We start from the raw sequence: 18073 nt of genomic DNA, 5'->3' as shown, positions 1-18073 counted from the left end.
GGGGTGGGGGGCGGTGGAAGGTTCGAGACACGGTTTCTCTCTGTAGCTTTGGAGCCTGTGCTCCAAAAGGAACTCCTCTGTAGGGCTGCACGGAGACCCACCTGCCTCTGCTTCCCGAGGGCTGGGATTGAGGGTTTGCACCACCACCGCCCCCGCAGGCGGGTTGTATTTTTTAAAAAATTATCCGCCCTGCCTCAGACTGGCAGGCAATGTAGCAGGTTCCAGCCAATGGGAAGCTAAGCTCCAGCCACTAGCCCATCCTAGCGGCGCGATTGGCTGACGTCCACGCCCAACGCCAGCCAATCGGCGCACGGCGCCAGCAGAGGCACCACGCGCGCCTTGGGTTTAACATGGCGGGGGCTATCAGCTCAGCGGTCCGGAGTGCGCGGGGCTGTGCTGAGCGGGAGGGTGCGGACTCTCCAGAGAAGGAGGTGACGGAGCCGGCGGGAGACGACGCGGAGCTGCGCGAGGGCCAGGTGCAGCTGGGGGTCCCGGAGGAGGAGAACGCGAACCTGGTGGCCGAGGCCGAGGCCCTGGCTGCCGGCTGGATGCTCGACTTCCTCTGCCTGTCTCTGTGCCGAGCCTTCCGCGACGGCCGCTCCGAGGACTTCCGCCGGACTCGTGACAGCGCGGAAGGTGAGTGCGGGCCGTGCACGGCCCGGGGGGCTGCCCTGCGGGCCGAGACCTGCTTTCCCGCACACCCCGGGCGGGTTCACGGAAGGCCCAGGCCGCGCGAAAGCCGCCGCCTCCTCCCGTTAGCTGGGAGCCGCGCCCCCCGCCGCCTTTATAGAAAAGTGAGTTAGTTCATCTGAGGTGCTAGTAGGTGAAGAGGGGTGCTCTAGATCCGAGTGTCACGTTACAGTTTTAAAAAGTTTCCTCACAGATAAAGCTGGCGCCATGGCATGGGTAAGTAACGGTAGAAAATTAAATCCTGAACTGAAGTCACTTCACTGGACTACGGTTACTCCATGGTGATAGATCAGAGTTGGAGACATCACAGTGGACTCCTGTTAGTTAATACATATGCAGTCTTTTGGCCTTGTGTGCTGTAACATATATCTGACGTAATCCGCGCATGGAAAGAAGAGGTCTATCTTGCACAGTTCTGGGTGTTTCTGTGCCTGGAACCTTGAAGAGTCAGCTCATCATGGTGCCCAGCTCCTGGTGGAGCACAAGAGCGAAGGTGGCAGTCTTTCAAACACGGGGCATAATCTCAACTATCCCTGTTAATTTAACTTAAGGGCATAATCTCAACTTAACGGGGCATAATTTAACTTAAGAGCAGTGTATCCGTGAGAGAGCAGACTGTCAAAGGTGGCAGCTACAAGGGAGCAGAACTTTTTGATGCCAGGATGTAAGAGAGACAGGAATAAAGGTCCTACAGCCCCTTAAAAAGACATCCTCGGTGACTTAAAATCTGCAGGAGGCTCCATGTCCTGAAGTTCTGCAGTCTCTCAGCAAGTGTGTGGACCAAGCCTTGAGAAGGAAGCGTTCTAGATCCAAACTACAGCAGATGAATATAGAAAATTTTAAGAAGTTGGGAGGAGGGAGGCATGCCTAGCCGGGTAGTACAGCTTGTGAATGCTTATCTTACAAGCCCAGAACCTTAGTTGGATCCCCAGAACCCATATAAAAAAGCTGAATGCATTGTGTTCGCAGCACTGGGAAGACAAGGTCCACTGGCCAGCCAGCCTAGCCTGCTTTGGCAAGCTTCAGGCCAATGGAAGGCCTTGTCTTTTAGGGAGAAGGGGGATGAGGAGAGGTGGTTCAGCAGTTAAGAGCCGACTGCTCTTCCAGAGAACCTGGCCTTGAGTCTCAGCACTCCCATGGCAGAGTCTGTGATTCCAGTTCCAGAGGATCGAATGCTCTCTTCTGGCCTCAGCATGCACTGTACACACGTTACACAGACAGACATGCAGACAAAACACCCATACACATAAAATAAAACTTTTGTCTAAATGTTAAAAAAAAAAAGTTTGACAGTGTCTGAAGAATGAGACCCAAAGTTTGCCCTCTGGCCTGTGTCAGTGTGAGATATCTGGGAATATGCTTGGCTTACCAGTATACATATTCACTGCCAAGTGCATCTTTGTGAGTATTCAAATATTTGAGAAATAAATGTTTTAAAATCGTTCTTTATGAATTGAACAAACTCAATGGAAACCTTGACATATGTATAATATTTCCTATAATATAAAGAATTTCATAGTATAAATTTCAAAGTAGTGGTTTGATACATTTTATAATTTAGATATGACTCTTTCCTTGGTACTACTTGTAAAAGCAATTTTGAGTTTTTCACAATTGAGTTACATTTTGTAAGAACAATATGTTACAAAACTTTCTGATTTTTAAAAGATTGAACAATTAGAATCTATAGGTCTATGTTTATGATCAGTTTTTGTTGAGCATTAGATTAGTCAAGGTTCTCTAGAGTAACAGAAGCTACAGAATAAATCTATATATAGAAAAGGAATTTATTAGAATTATTTACAGGCTGTGGTCCAGCTAATCCATAATGGCTGCCTGTGTACGGAGTCCAAAAATCCAGTAATTAATTTTTCAATCCATGAGGCTTGATGTCTTAGCTGGTCTTCAGTATATGCCGGAATCCCAAAGTAGGAAGTAGGCGCTAATGTCAATGAAGGAATGTTTATCAAGGGTGGGAGGACACTGGCAAAAAGAGCTTCCTTCTGCCATCTCTTTTATATAGGCTTCCAGCAAAACATGTGGCCCAGATTAGAGGTGGATCTTCCCACCTCAGAAGATTTGGATCAAAGGTTTGTCTTCCCACCTAAATTCCAAATTAGAAGTGGATCTTCCCACTTCAGATAGTCCAATTAAGCAAAAAAAAAAAAAAAAAAAAAAAAAAAAAAAAAAAAAAATCACTCATAGGTGTGTCCAGCCATTTTTTGGTTTTAGTTAATTCTAGATGTAGTCAAGTTGAGAACCAAGAATAGCCATCTCAAGTGTTATAATCTAATACTTTACACTGTATTATGGCTACTAGATTGTGATAATATTTTAATAAAAGTCTTTCTTTTCTTTTTTAGCTATTATTCATGGACTACCCAGGCTTACAGCTTACCAATTGAGAACTGTGTATATATGTCAGTTTTTGTCAAGAATTGCAGCAGGAAAATCTCTTGGTAAATACAAATTTGATATTAGAAATCTTTTAACTTATATCTAAATATAAGACATGAGAAACTGATGAGCACTATATTTTCCTTTTGTGGCAAGGAGAGAAAGTTTGCCTATACATCTGGCATACACATAAACATATCTAAAGCAAATAAAGAAATAGAGTTCTGTCTTTTTAGAACAGTGACTCTCAAGCTTTAGCCTGCTTCATATTATTTAAAGGACTTCTTAAAACAAGAGAGCCATTCTGCCTCACCATGAGTTTGGCTCCCAGATGATTCAGATGTTATGGTGGGAGGACTACATTTCATAGACTCCTGGAGATTTCAGGTGAAGTGATGACAGCCACCATGCACACACTGTTTACTGGCAGCTGTTGAAACTTGATGTCTGTCCTTGTACAAGAAAACATAATTTGTAGTTGTAATCTGTCTCCCTTATTTTTATGGTTCATTTTAGATTATAATGGACAACTTTATTTTATCAGTCATGACTCATATTTACAACATGGTCATTTAGAAGGCTGTTTGGTAAAAATAATTACTTTATGTTGGTTTTTATAATTTATAAAATACTTTCCCAGCAATATTTGTTGGTGAGCAGTACTTACATGGAACTGCTTACTTATAAAAATGTATTATATAAATTCTCAGACTATTAGCACCATACTAAACTATACCTAAGCCATATAACCTGCTTTATTTGGAGAATGAAATTAGGGGCTTGGTGTCTGATATTATTCCTGGGGCAATTTACAATCTCCCCACAATATGGAACCCATGACAAACCGGAGTAACGTTGACACCAAATTCTAACTTGGTGAACCAGTTGGTTTATTGTAGTTACTTACAGGATCATGGACAACTCCAAAACAACTGCATCACCAAAAGCTCATCCCAGTGTGAGTGGCAGCTCAGGAAAGCTGAAACTCTGGAGCTCTCTGGATAACTTGTAGGCAGTTCAGCAGCTTAGGGAGTCTCCTCTCCTGAGTAGCCCCTACCTAGCCATAAGGGCGGGGCTTGTACATCTGGTAAGTTTCAGGGACTTCCTGGGTCTTTATACGCTTACCTCTAGGATGGAATATTTGAACTAGAAGGAAACTACTACACAGCAGGGCTAAAATAGATGCAGAAGAGAGGGCTATGTGTAGGTTAGGGCCTGTGGCTGAAAAAGCTAACAAGGTGATGTAGACACAATTGGAAAATTTCGGACCATAACTTACAGTATTGTAGTTAATTGGGTAGTTTTGTAAATCAGATGTGGCAGAATATTCTAAACTGCTTAGCAGTGCTTTACACATAATAGCATAATAGTTACTCTGTATATCTTAGTTTCTTTCCAAGTAATCTTCCCTTCAAGGGATAAAAAACAGATTTTGTAACTAAGCTGTGGTTGACTTGTTTTGTTTGTTCATTTTTGCAGAGACAGGGATTGAACCCAGGGTCTCGTGCGTATTAGACAAATGCTATACCAGTGAGCCATATATATCTATCTATCCTGACTCCATGGCTTTATCTTTAAGTGTACCAGGATTCTGTTGTGAATATATATCTTAGATAAAAATCACAAAGGTCATCGAGCAAGAATCAGTTTCATCATAGTTAAAAATTAGGGTTTTGTTTGTTCGTGTTTTGCAGTGCCGTGTACCCAGGGCCTTTGACTTGAAGGTGAATGTGGCACCATCAAGCTATAGACCCACTGGATTTCGGTGACCTTTTAGTAATTCCCCATAGTAGCACTTCCCAGTAGAAAAGTGGTGTATGTTTGAAATTTAAGATGTTTAGTAATTAAATTAAGACAACTAAAAGAAAGAATTAATTTTAATGGTATCTTGTTTAACCCAGTAATCCAGTATTTTTAAAATATGCCAACATGTAGTGTACAAAAGTGCTTATAAGTAGGTAGTAGCTGCCATATTGGCTCCTGTCTCCAGCCCCACAGAACTGAAAAATAAGACATCTCGGGGGAGGGGGGGTGTTTATAACAAGTTTTCTCATCTCAAAAACTTTTATGTACCTCAGGCTGTCCAGAAACTCATAGTCCTCCTGACACAGGGACTTATAGGTGTGTGCCACCATGCCTGACCCTTTATTTCTTCAGATCTAAGATTAGGAATTTCCAGACCTCTTACACTGCAGCAGACAGAGTTCAGCAGATGCACTGTGAGGAAAAGCCAGTCATGTGTTTTCAGTTTCTTTAGTTTCCAGTCTACCAATCCAATGTCAAGGATCCCATCAGAAGCTTTTCTGATTTCTCTTTTCCCTGTAAAATGCTGCCTACTCGACCAGGTCTTCAAACCCCATCCAGAAGTAAGCCCAGGCAAGAAAAGAGGAGACAGGTGCACATTAGCAGCTCACCTCCACGGAGACTCTTCAGAATTTCGGCTTGCCTCTCATTGTTTCCATGTCAGCTCCTTGTCCTTTGCAACACGACTTCACATTTCCACCTGTTCTACTTAGAGGGAAGGTGGTTATGTGATCCCTATCGCTTTGCCGTTCTCCATGCTGGGGCCTTTTGTTCTTCACTTGGATTTTAGCATTTTTCCCCTGGTTCTATGAGAAATGTAAGTGGAATGTTTATAAATTATGTTTAGGGGCCGGAGAGATGGCTCAGTGGTTAAGAGGACCCAGGTTCAATTCCCAGCACCCACATGGCAGCTCACAACTGTCTGTAACTCCAGTTCCAGGAGATCTGACACCTTCACACCAATGCTCATAAAATAAAGTAAGAAAAAAATAATAAATAATAAATTACGTTGAATCTGTTAATCACGGTAGCCATTTTTATAATATTCTGTCAGTCAGTGAGTATGGGAGGTCTTTTCATCTTCTGGTGTCTCCAACTTCTTCAGTATCTTAAATTTTTCATTGTACAGATCTCTTACCTCCTGGCTTAGGTTTAATCATCCTAGGTACTTTATTTTACTGTGATCAAGATTTTTTTCCTGGTGCCTCTCTCAACAAACTTACTATTGGTGTAAAGGAAAGCTACTGAATTTTGCACTTTGATTTTATATTCTGCTACTTCTCTAAAAGTGTTTATCAAATCCAGGTGTTTTGTAGTAGTTATTAGAGTCTTTTGGGCACAGAATCATGCCATCTGCTGAGATGAGCTGTTCTTTGAGACACACAGTAAGTGGTCTTTAAAGGTCCTGGTATCTGCCTCTCCCAGGTTTCTAGTCCTACTTCAAAGAACAAGGAAAGTTGCCTGATAAGCTTTCTTTGTTAGTAAGAATGTCTTTTGTATCCCTCTGCCTTATATTCCATCTCAGTTTTCCCAGATGTTCTTTTTATCCTGTCTGTATTTCTTGGTTATTTTCTCATTATCCTTTTTTGTTATTTCTTCTTACAGCACTTGGCTTCATGTGTGCAGAGTAAGTGTTCTACTGAACTGCATCCCGAGGTCATATTCTAGAGCTTAAGCAGTTTCCAGATGTACCTAGTCATCCATGTGTTTGAAAATTTCTGAATGATTTTCAAGTAGAGCAAACATAGAGCCCCTGGCATAATAATGTACTTCTAGGAACGTACTAGGTATATTGACTTGTTCACATTATGTCATTTATGGATTATGAAGTCCACATGGACAGAACTTGTTTTTATTTATTTATTTTTTTGAAACAAGGTCTCACCCAGGCTAGGCTTGAATTGTGAGTCATGCTCCTGCCTCAGCCTCAGAAGTGCTGGGATTATAGACTTGAGTTACCATGTGTTATGGTTTGTTCTTTGTGTTTGAATCTTAAGTACTGAGTACAACTTGGATTGTAAATTATTATTTTTTTAGCCTGAAATATTGGAAATGCCAAAAGAGGCCAACAGAAAATTTAAATCCATGAAACTGCTAATATGGATGTGCTATTTAGTATATGAAGTTATACCCAACTTTAAAATTCTCTTCAGTATATTCACTTATTGTGTAGTAGTTGAGTTGAAATGAACCGTAGCAGTTATGAAACTAGAGCTTTAGAGTGATACAGCTAGTAAATGGTTCCTGCCCCAAAATTTAAAATATAGTGTATGATGGAATAAGAGCATTTTTACCTTCAAGACACCTAAAATTGTAGCCAGGCATGGTGGTACATACCTGTGTTCCCAGCACTCTAGAGGCCCAGACAGAAAGAAAGAGCTGGAGCTTAAGAACTGGGCTACATAGCAAGACCTGTCTTAAAAGAAAGAAATTTTTAAAAAAATTAATAAAAAGTTTCTGGTTTTTATAATTTCAGTGGTTTTTCTTTTTTTTTTTTTTTTGTGAACAAATTAACTTACAAAAATCATTTTCCTAAACTGTTCTGTATGAAACATGCCTGGCATATAGTATATAGTATAAATTTGAAAAAGGCAAAGTTTTTAAGGTTCTACTTAACTTACAGTTAATTTGCTTTTCTGTTTTAAAAGATGCACAGTTTGAAAGTGATGAGCGTCTTACACCCTTGGAATCAGCCCTGATGATTTGGGATTCAATTGAAAAGGAACGTGACAAACTTCATGAAGAAATACAGAATTTAATTAAAATTCAGGTATTAGTATTATTTTGTGCTTGCTGTTTTGCTAGAAAATTATATCAGTTGCTTTTCTCATTGATGAAACAAAATCCCTAACAAGAAGCATCTTAAGGAGAGGCTGTAGAGATGGTTTAGTGGTTAAGAGCAGTTCAGTTCCCAGCCCCACATTAGGAGTTCACAGCCACCTGGAACTCCACTTCCCTGTTCTGGTCTCTGCAGGCACCTGCACACATGTGTGCACACACAGATTTATACACATAAAGAAAAATCAATCTTCTGAGGAAAAAAATGGAAAAGGTAATCAGAGAAGAAGGGTTTGTTTTAGCTTATAATTTAAGGAGATACAGCCCATGTTGGGGGAGGCATAGCATAGGAGTGTGAAGTGGCTGGTCATCTCGTGTCTGCAGTCAGGAAGCAGGGAAGAGATGAATGCTAGTGTCCACTTACTTGTTTTTATTCAGCCCACAACAACCCTCACCCATGGAATAGTGCTGCCAATGTTGAGGGCACGTTTTCACTTCTCAGTTAGTCCATTCTGGAAATACGCTTCTAAGTCCAGTAAATTTGAGAGTGAATATTAACTGTCACAAATATGAAAACATCTAACATCCAGAATAAAAATAACCTGTCAGAAGTTGTGCTATAAACCTAGTGAAAATCTTAATGAAATCTTCTCATTTAGAGCACTGGCCCTTGGTTTACAGCCTTCACATGAGCACCAAGCCCAGAACTTAATGTTTCATATCTAGGTGTAGGATGCCTCTGTGTTGCAGGAAGCACTGTAGCTATTTAAAGTTCCAAACAAACTTTAAAACTAAGGATTCAAGCTCTTCTCTTTTTTTAACGAAAGGATTATAAATACAGAGGAAAAATAGCAGGTTGCTTGTTTATTATAGGGTGTTGGTTCTGGTGCTGGGGATTGAGCCCAGGGCCTCACACATGCTGTGCGTGGATTTTTGTGATGAGAGTATGTAGAATTTTAACCATGCTAAGACTTGAATTTTAGTAGACTGCTTAAGAATAAGAAACCAGAAGAGGCCGGGCGGTGGTGGCGCACGCCTTTAATCCCAGCACTCGGGAGGCAGAGCCAGGCGGATCGCTGTGAGTTCGAGGCCAGCCTGGGCTACCAAGTGAGTTCCAGGAAAGGCGCAAAGCTACACAGAGAAACCCTGTCTCGAAAAACCAAAAAAAAAAAAAAAAAAAAAGAAACCAGAAGAGCCAAACATCTGCCTGCAGTTAAAGCAAATACTTCCTTAGTTCAGTACATTTTTCCTCAGCTTTAGAAGGTTTATAATTTTTTTTTCTTAAGTTACACAAGAGAGAGAAACCCAAGGTGGTTTCCTACTTGGTGTGATGCCAAATGAAGTTAGGACCCAGAGATAAGACATTGTGTAGAAAAACGCCTGCTTCTTCGAAGAATTCAACTTACAAAAAAGAGATTTTTCATGTTTTCACAATCTTTGAGATTCTAAAGAAAGCTGACTGTTTACTACATTACTAGACAGTTGAGAAGGGGACAGTGACATTTAGGACATTGTTGCTTTTGCCACGCTGTTGTATGCATTTCACATAACAGTTCTTCATTTTGGGTAGTGAGCCTAGCCTTTAATGACTGAGCCATCTCTCCAGCCCTCACATAACAGTTCTGTCGGGGGTAGGTGTACTGTCTCCACCATGTAGAGCATATAGAAATGAGCAGCAGGATCAGTAGTCTTTCCAGATAATAAATTCACTTCTAATCTATTAATTACTGCTTAGAGATGCTGGATATATCATTGTAAACGTGTACAGAGCTAATAAGAATTTTTAAAACTTTTTAAACCATAATTATTTCATCATTGAAAAACTATATCTTTATCAAATAAAATACATAAAAATGTTTTAAATGACGCCTTTCAGAATTAACTATGCACTTAGTCAAATAATGGTTGGGTATTTTAAAAAGCAACTTAAGATTTGTATATGTCATCTTTAAGGCTGTGGCTGTTTGTATGGAGAGTGGCAGCTTTAAGGAAGCAGAAGAAGTGTTCGAAAGAATATTTGGTGATCCAGAATCTCACACGGTAATTATTTATATTAAAACAATAGAATTAATTTTACAGCTGTTTATATGGGGTGAGGAAAATGGAAAGAAAATTGAAAGAAAAAAGGAATGCTTTACCAAACTCAGTATATTAAAAAAAAATAATTCTAACGATCAATACAAAAATGTACTATTTCAGTTACCCTTTTTTGTATCAAGTACTTATATTTACAGTATGGCCGACTTGATAGTCACATTTTAAGGGCTCAGCAGTTACATTGGGAGTTTGGGGGCTGCCACATTAGGCAGCATAAATATAGAGAGGCAGTTTAACTTGTTTACTTTTCTAGAATCCGTCACCTCATTTATTGATTGATTGATTGATTGATTGATTTTTATTGTTGTATTGTTGAGATAAAATCCGTTTCTGTATCCAAGGTTTACCTCAAAACTCAAGATAATTTAGCCTTCACCACTATAGTACTAGGACTGTAGACACATACTACTGGGCCTTTCCCCATTTTCTGTACTTTCTTTTTCCTTTTTCTTTCCCTTTTTCCTTTTATTGAGATGGGATCTCAAGAGTGTGACACCACACCCAGCTGGAGTTTGTTATATGATCATTTGCAGTTTGTCTGTGTATATTAATATGCTCAGTAGGCCTCTGGTTGTTAAAATATTAAAAACAGTGTTGTTGGGGTAAATTAAATATCTTCAAAGAAAGAAAAGATAATCTTATATTTCTAGCAAATTTTTTATTGAACATCTATCCCTCTAGAAGAAAACAGTGTGTTCTGGGTATTTAAGTAGATATGTTTGCACCAAAAAGCACACTTGTGTGAGGAGCCCCTACATCAGGAAACTAGCTAGCTCAGAATGAAGCTCTATGGTGGCACTATAGCACTTGCCTAAAGTGCTAGATTTGGTCCTTGGCACCACCAAAAAGAAAGATCAGCCAGGCATGGTATAGTACATACCTGTAATCCTACACTCAAGCAAATCTTCTGGTCATTTGAGAAAGTGTTTGTCTTTCCCAGCATAACTACTAACCAGTCTTCTCTCCCTAAAGATCTGTTTTATAATGGAATCATACACAAGGTTGTGATTATAGTAGTTTATTCATTTCTTTTTGTTGTTGTTGTATGAGTAGGTAGTAATTTAACTTTCCTGTGCTGGACATTTAAGTTATTTCATTCTTTGCTTTAGGTAAGACATTATCTGATTTGACCCTTCTCCTAGGATATAATACCCCAGAAATTTGAGCCTGATGATTTTGTTGGATTTTCTACTCATGTGTTGCCTTCTAAGTATTACTAGATTAATGAAAACTGTTTCTGTCTCATTAGAGAAAAACTTAGGAACAATAAACATAAAGTACTTAGGAGAAAGTATTCAACTTCCCTAGTATTGGCATAATCAGTGAGACATTGCCAACTAACTCATTGAACTAGTTCCCATACTTTCAGCCTGGCAGCAGTTTTCATTGGTTAGAACACCAACAATTGGCCCACAGGATGGCCAAGTGTTTAGATGCCTGCTTATCTTCCTCTCTGAAGTATAAATTGATGCATTAGAGAGTCAAGGAAAAATATGTAAGCACACATTCCAGTGAGTTCCATTTCTGGATAAATATCTTAGAATAACTTATGTTTTCTCTATATGCTAAAAGCCATGAAGTTTTAAAGACAAACAGGAAAATCCTAGATCTTACTGAGACAGTCTAGGATCGAGCCTACAGTCTTTTCAAGTTCTATAGTATTTATTGCTTATCCAGCATTGAGACAACTACTGTATAAGAAAAATTTATATTGAGCACAAAAGGAGTAAGAGAAATTGTTTGAGCATTGCAGTAATAGCAAATAACCTCAGTTCTTCAAGCAGCTAAATGAACAAATGATGGTTGATCAATATACTAGACAGTGGTGCAAATAACTTTTCCTATACATTAACATAAGTAATTGCCAGGAACATAGAATTAAGGAAAAACACACTTTTACAAATGCTACTGTGTGTATAAGATTAAAGCCACAGGACTTCAGGGATGCTGCAGTGAAGTAAATTGCTTGCTATGCCAAAGTATGAAGACCTGCACTCAGATTCCCAACGCCCACATAGAAAGCCAGACATGGTGGCAGGTACCTAATCCTGGTGTTGGGAAGCAGAGACTGGAGGATCACTGGGGCTTAGTGGCTAACCAGTCTAGCCAATCAGTGAGGACCAGGTTCAGTGAGATAACCTGACCAAAAACATCAGGCGGAGAGCAATAGGGGGAGACTGACATTGATGCAGGCATCACATATGCACACCAGAATCTATAAATCACGTTAGAACTGGTGAACAACACTACCTTATTTATAGACATATAAGTATGTTGTACAAGTGTAAAGAAATGTACCTTCGGGAAGCGGCAGTACTGGGAACAGAACCCGTTGTGATGCTTAGACTAGACAAGCACTCTGCTTCTGACGAGCTGTGCACACCTTCAGCCCTAAGCAATTTATAAAGATAGTCAATTCTGAATTCTGGGGAACAGTTAGAGGTGAGGACAAAAAAAATGGGATGCAATCAGATTAGTAAACAGATTTTAAACATATTAATAGGGTTTTGTTTTTAAACTGGGCAGTGGACAATTAAGTTTATAATCTCTGTTTCCTCCTATGTGTCTGAAACAAAACATTCAGAAATGTAGGAGCATTAAAAAGGAAGAAAATACATGGGTTTTTAAAATTGTATCTTGAGTTTATGTTTACAAAATAATTGTTTTTCAATCAAATATATATTTGAAATTTGTTCTGTTTTAATACATTTCTGTTTTTTCTTTAGTCTTTAGAAAGGAAATTACTCAGGATAATCTCTCAGAAAGATGCATTCCACTCCTTTTTTCAACACTTCAGCTATAACTACATGATGGAGAAAGTTAAGAGTTATGTGGATTGTGTGCTAAATGAAAAATCATCAACTTTTCTAATAAAGGTACACATGTTATCTCAAGGAGAGAGAAATTGTTATAATGAAGGAGAGTACTTGAAAGAGAAAGTCTTATTATCTAACCTGCATTTTAAGTTAATGGCGATTAAAGCGGAATATCTTCGAGGTAATTATACTCCAAAATATTTAGGTACACATGTGTATGTGTGCCAGCAGAGGCCAGCAGAGGGCATCACATTCCCTGGAGCAGTCGGGAGCCACCTGATTCAGGTACAGGGAACTGAACTTGTCATCAGCAAGAGAAGCTCTTAACCACTAAGACATGTCTCCAGCTACCAAAATTTTGTTTAAATCGCCTAGAGAACATTGTGTCTATCAAATGTATTTACAAGAGGTAAAAACCTTCCACAGTGCCTATAAACCAAGCAATAGCTAGTGGAGTTGCGAGCATCATCAGAATCATGAACATAATTTGGTACCTTCTGTTAGCCTGTGAACAGATACTTCTGCTACAGCTATCAAAGATTATGTGTGACCTGTTTAAAATGCCTGATGTATTCTTTTTTCTCCTTCCCCTCCACATTCCACCTTTTCTTAAGGCAGCAACAAAAGTAGTGGAAAATGAGAGAGCAAGGGCAGTCGCTTCTGAGGATAAGCCCATCGCTGCTCATACTGAAACGGAGACGGAAGTGGATTTGAGTAAAGGAGAAAGGTGTGTACTCTGGATTTTTTTCAAGGGTTTAGGAATATTTTGTCTTTACCATAAGTGATGCTAGTAAGCCATTATTAAAGTAATAATTGAGTAATTGCTGGGTTCTCTAATTGATGGTTTGAATACTTGGAGTACGATAGAGTTATTTCATGATTTACATGGATGATATGTTAAGCAGAGTAATGAATGAGAAAATACCAGTTTAATGTGTATAGATTTATTTACTATTTTTAGTGAAGGTGTGCTTAAGAAATGAAGTGGAAATTAGAAACCTGGTTCATTTCTGCCTCTTATTTGAGCTCAGATCCTACTTGCCTTTGGTATGTACTAAGTTATTCTGGTATTTTAAGATAGTGTTCTCTATATTTTTCAAGGATATCGTGCTCTACTCAAAAAACAAAAAACAGCAGTTGGCTCCAGTGCTGGAAGAAGTACCCTAGTTAGTCCTGTCTGCTGTAAGGCAGTAGTTCAGTCTCAGGTTATTTTCAGGGATTTTCAAGGTTGATTTTGCTTTAGGGTTTTTGTCTGTTTGAACTACATCCTTAGCCAAAGAGTGGTGCTTGTTTGGTGTTTGGTTTTGTTTTATTCTTTTGGACAGCTTTTTGTGTAACTGAGGCTACTCTTGACCAAACATTCACTTTGTCACCGAGGCTCACTTTGAACAGATCCTGAGCCTCCTGCCTGCACCACCCAAACGCTACATTTATAGGACTGTGCCACCACACTCAGCTGGGGAGTGGGAGGAGGGTTAAAGTAAGTGTGTGTGTGTGTGTGTGTGTGTGTGTGTGTGTGAGAGAGAGAGAGAGAGAGAGAGAGAGAGAGAGAGAGAGAGAGAGAGAGAGAGAGAGAGAGAGGAGAGAGAGGAGAGAGAGAACAGCCTGTGGGAGTTGGCTCTCTATCATGTGGGCCCCAGATAATGAATTTCTGGGTAGTCAAGCTTGGCACCAAAGAAACAGTAACCTTTATCCACTCACCAAGCCATTTCTCAAGACACTAAGGGTGAATAGTGCACTTTTGTTTTATGAGCTAACCCTGTTGAAGAAGATAAAGTTTGACCATTATAAAGATTCTTTATTTTTTTTTAATTTTATTTATTCTTGTTGTGTGTATATATGCATTCATATGTGTACCATAGTGCATGTGTAAAGGTTAGAGGACTTCTGGTAGCTGGTTCTTTCCTTCCAGGATGGATTCTGGAAATTTAAGTGAAGTCATCAGATTTACAGAGTGAGTGCTTTTACCCACTGAGCTATTTGTTGAACCCAAGGTTTCTCCTGTTTAACCCATGATAAATTCTTTCTATTGTTGTATACTTAACCCAAGGCTAGATAGTTAAGACCTTTTCATTTCTGGATAAATGGATTTAGTAGCCCACATAATACTTAAAGTTCCAAGGATGTTATCTTAACTACTTATTTAGAGGTGGGGGTTGGGCCCCAAGTTAGAGAAACACTTCGTTGTAACCCTTAGGACTAAGGCTAAATCATTCTAGAATCTTCTCCTTTTTGTTCCTGTGTGTCAGAGCATGGCTTGCTCCTCATTCATCTCAAAGGCTGCACTAAAGTCTCATTTTGCCTCTATTACTTTATTTTGTTTGGAAAGTAAATGATCCTGAGACTAATACATTCATGTAATTTAAGCCTTCTTGCCCAATGTAATAGTGCTATATTATAGAATAAAGACCTAAATCATAATGCTTAGAGGTAATAAGTCCATTTCCTATCTCCTCTCCTTATGTAGCACCACTCAACTTTTTTTAGAAGCTCTCCTAGACACAGACATAGTGCAGAGTGTAAAGTAGAACCCTTCATGTTCTCATCTGCTTCTCTACACTCTTGACTCTCCTTGACTTCATCTATCCAACTGTCTTTACAAGACTCTGGATCCCATCTCAGCAATACTACTCTGATGATTTGTATCCAAGGTTATAATGTAGCTTGGTACCACACAAATACATCCTTAAAGTAACTTCCAGGGTTGGCTTTGCAAAGGTAAATGTTTTGATTTCTTCCCAGCTTAAAACTTTTAGCTTACAGTACTAAGAGAGTGAACCCAGGGCAGGACATGAATCATACTTTTTTTTTTAATTGAAAATAGATTTTTAAAAATACAGTCTATTCTAATTATGGTTTCCCCTCCCCTAGTCTTCCCAGTTTCTCCCCATCTCCCCTCCCATCCAGATCCACATCCTTTCCATCTCTCATTAGAAAACAAACGGGCGTCTAAGGAATAATAATTAAATTCAATGAATAAAAAACAAATATGACAAAACAACCAAACAAGAAAAAGAGTCAAAGAAAAAGTACAAGGAACATATATAGGTGCAGAGATACATATTTGCACACTCAGGAATCCCAGAAAAACCAAAACCAGAAGCCATAATATATACAATATATACAAAGGACCTGTAAGATAGAAAAGGAGTAAAACACCCTGACTTAACATTATGAGACAAAGAACCTCCAAAGTTACTACTGAATTCATTTTATGTTGGCCATCTACTTCTGGGCATGGAGCCTACCCTTAAGAATGGTTTCTTGCTGGCCAATGGTGGTACATGCCTTTAATGCCAACACTCGGGAGGCAAAGACAGGCAGATATCTATAAGTTTGAGGCCAAAGAATGGTTTCTTTCCCCAGTGAGACTCCCTTAAAGAAAACTAATTTTTTTATTTTCAAGTGGTTATCAATTGGAGATAGTTTCTTGGTTAGTGATAGGGGCATGTGTCCACTTCCCCTCAGCACCAGGACCCCATCTGGTGCAGATCTATGCAGGCCCTGTGCATGCTGCCAGTCTCTGGAGTTCATATGTATGCCAGCCCTGTTGTGTCTAGAAGGCCTTGTTTCCTTGCTGTCTTCCATCCCTGCTGACTCTAACACACTTATCTTCTCTTCCACATAATTCTCTGAACCCTGAAGAGAGGGATTTGATGGAGACATCCCTTTTAAGGCTGAGTGTTGTGAGTAAAGTCTTTCACTCTGTATGTTGTCTAGCTGTGAGTCTCTGTATTTGTTTCTATCTGCTACAAGAAGCAGCTTCTGATGATGGCTGAATAAGACATAGACAGATCTATGAGTATAGCAGAATGTTGTTAGGAGTCATTTTATTGCTACATTCCTTTAGCAGAACAGTAGTATTTGTTTTTATTAGCAGAACATAGTATTTGAGACTATCTAGTCTCAGGCTCTTGGTCACCCAAGAAGTGCCGGGCATGAGTTCCATCTCATGGAGTGGGCCTTAACTCCAGTCAGGTATTGATTGGTCACTCCCACAAGTTTTAAGCCACTGTTGCCCCAGTGTATCTTGCAGGAAGGTTACCTTTGTAAATTGAAGGATTTGTAGCTGGCTTGGTCTTTACCGTTCTTCTTTGGTAGCATGCAGAGTTATACTCATGTACCATGAATAGTAGTCAGTAGGGGTGAAGGCTCTATGTAGGCACCAGCTTGATTTCTTCATGTTCATTGAGTTGTGTAGGTGTTGTCTTTAGCAGTAGGGTCTTATTGTCAGTTTGTGGAAAGCTACCAATAGCCTTAACCATAACCCTTTGGCCAACAACTCAAGTAGATGTAACCTATTCCCTGTACTGGAAGCATCATTTGATAACAAGAGATGTTCAGTTGAGGCTGTGTCTCTCCTGTTACTTGACAATTTCATTTAGATTACCTTTATGTATGTATATATTGATAGGAAGCTACTACTGCGTGAGGTTTCCATATGACTCCTCAAATAGCTCTTAGTTTTAGCTTTCCCTCCCATATTCCTTCCCTCTCCTCCCTCTTCTCCTTCCCTGTTTAATCATCCAATTCCAACCCCTCCTTCTTGTCCATCTGCAACTATTCTATTTCCATTTCCTAGGGAGACCCATCCCTCTCCCCCAGTCCCTTATTGTCCTCTTAACCTCTGTGGCGATAGGGATTGTAGCTTGCTTATCTGTGACTTAACAGCTAATATCCTCATATAAGTGAGTATGTGTATTTATCTTTCTGGGTCTGAATGGCCTCACTCAGGATGATTTTTTGTTCTAGCTCTAGCGTTTCATGATTGCATGTTTTTTAACCATTGAGTAATGTAAATCATACTTTGACCAGGATATCTGCTGCATTTGCAGCCTTCCCACCCTCATTTCAGTTATCTGAGTTAGCAGTTGACATTTGCATTCTTGTGGTATTTGGATTCAAGTAACCCTTATTTACTTAATGACCACAAAGCTCAGAAGTGGTGGTGTATCAGAGGGTGACCCTGAACTTTGATCCACCTACCTTCACCTCAAGTGCTAGAATCATAGGTGTACACCACGTCATCCAACAATATTCTATCTGTGAAATTATATGGAAAGAAAAAGTTTCTAAGGTAAGCATGTTTCCCCATACTTGTAATCCCAACACTTGGGAGCCTGGAGCAAGAGGCTCTTGGGTTCAGAGCCAACATAGGCTACTTATACAGCAAGACTCTGTCAAACGCATGAAAAGGGGAAAAAAAGAACTTTGCCAGGGCTGGAGTAGTGGCTCAGCAGTTAAGAGCATTTGCTGCTCTTGCAGAGCACCCAGGTTTGGTGCCCATTAACTACTATCTGTGACTCCAGTACCCTCTTCTCACTGTCTCACCCGGAACACATGCATGTGCAGGCACAGCACTCATGCACATAAACGGAAATAAATCCTTAAATCGAAAACAAGGAAAGAAAGGGTGTTGTAGCACAAATCTTAAAAGTTCTTATTAATAAAAACAAACCCAAGGCCAGTTATTGGGGTGAGCGTTGGAAGAT

General features: G+C 39.7%; 1 protein-coding gene across 1 annotated transcript in view; it reads left to right on the top strand.

The window, feature by feature from the left end:
* Nucleotides 1–305: 305 nt before the first annotated feature.
* Terf1 (telomeric repeat binding factor 1) overlaps nt 306–18073 on the top strand; it is a 30607-nt gene continuing 12839 nt past the window's right edge. The window contains exons 1-6 of the mRNA XM_052717054.1: nt 306–636; nt 3054–3149; nt 7539–7660; nt 9622–9708; nt 12492–12641; nt 13196–13308. Coding sequence (XP_052573014.1) covers nt 351–636; nt 3054–3149; nt 7539–7660; nt 9622–9708; nt 12492–12641; nt 13196–13308 — 854 coding nt within the window. The 5' untranslated portion in view covers nt 306–350. The remainder of the gene's footprint in view (nt 637–3053; nt 3150–7538; nt 7661–9621; nt 9709–12491; nt 12642–13195; nt 13309–18073) is intronic.

This window comes from Peromyscus californicus, unplaced genomic scaffold (assembly GCF_007827085.1).
Source record: "Peromyscus californicus insignis strain IS unplaced genomic scaffold, ASM782708v3 Scaffold_5__1_contigs__length_169319896, whole genome shotgun sequence".
Taxonomy (NCBI): domain Eukaryota; kingdom Metazoa; phylum Chordata; class Mammalia; order Rodentia; family Cricetidae; genus Peromyscus; species Peromyscus californicus.
The sequence above is the reverse complement of the archived record's forward strand: the minus strand, read 5'-3'. Positions and strand labels throughout refer to the sequence as shown.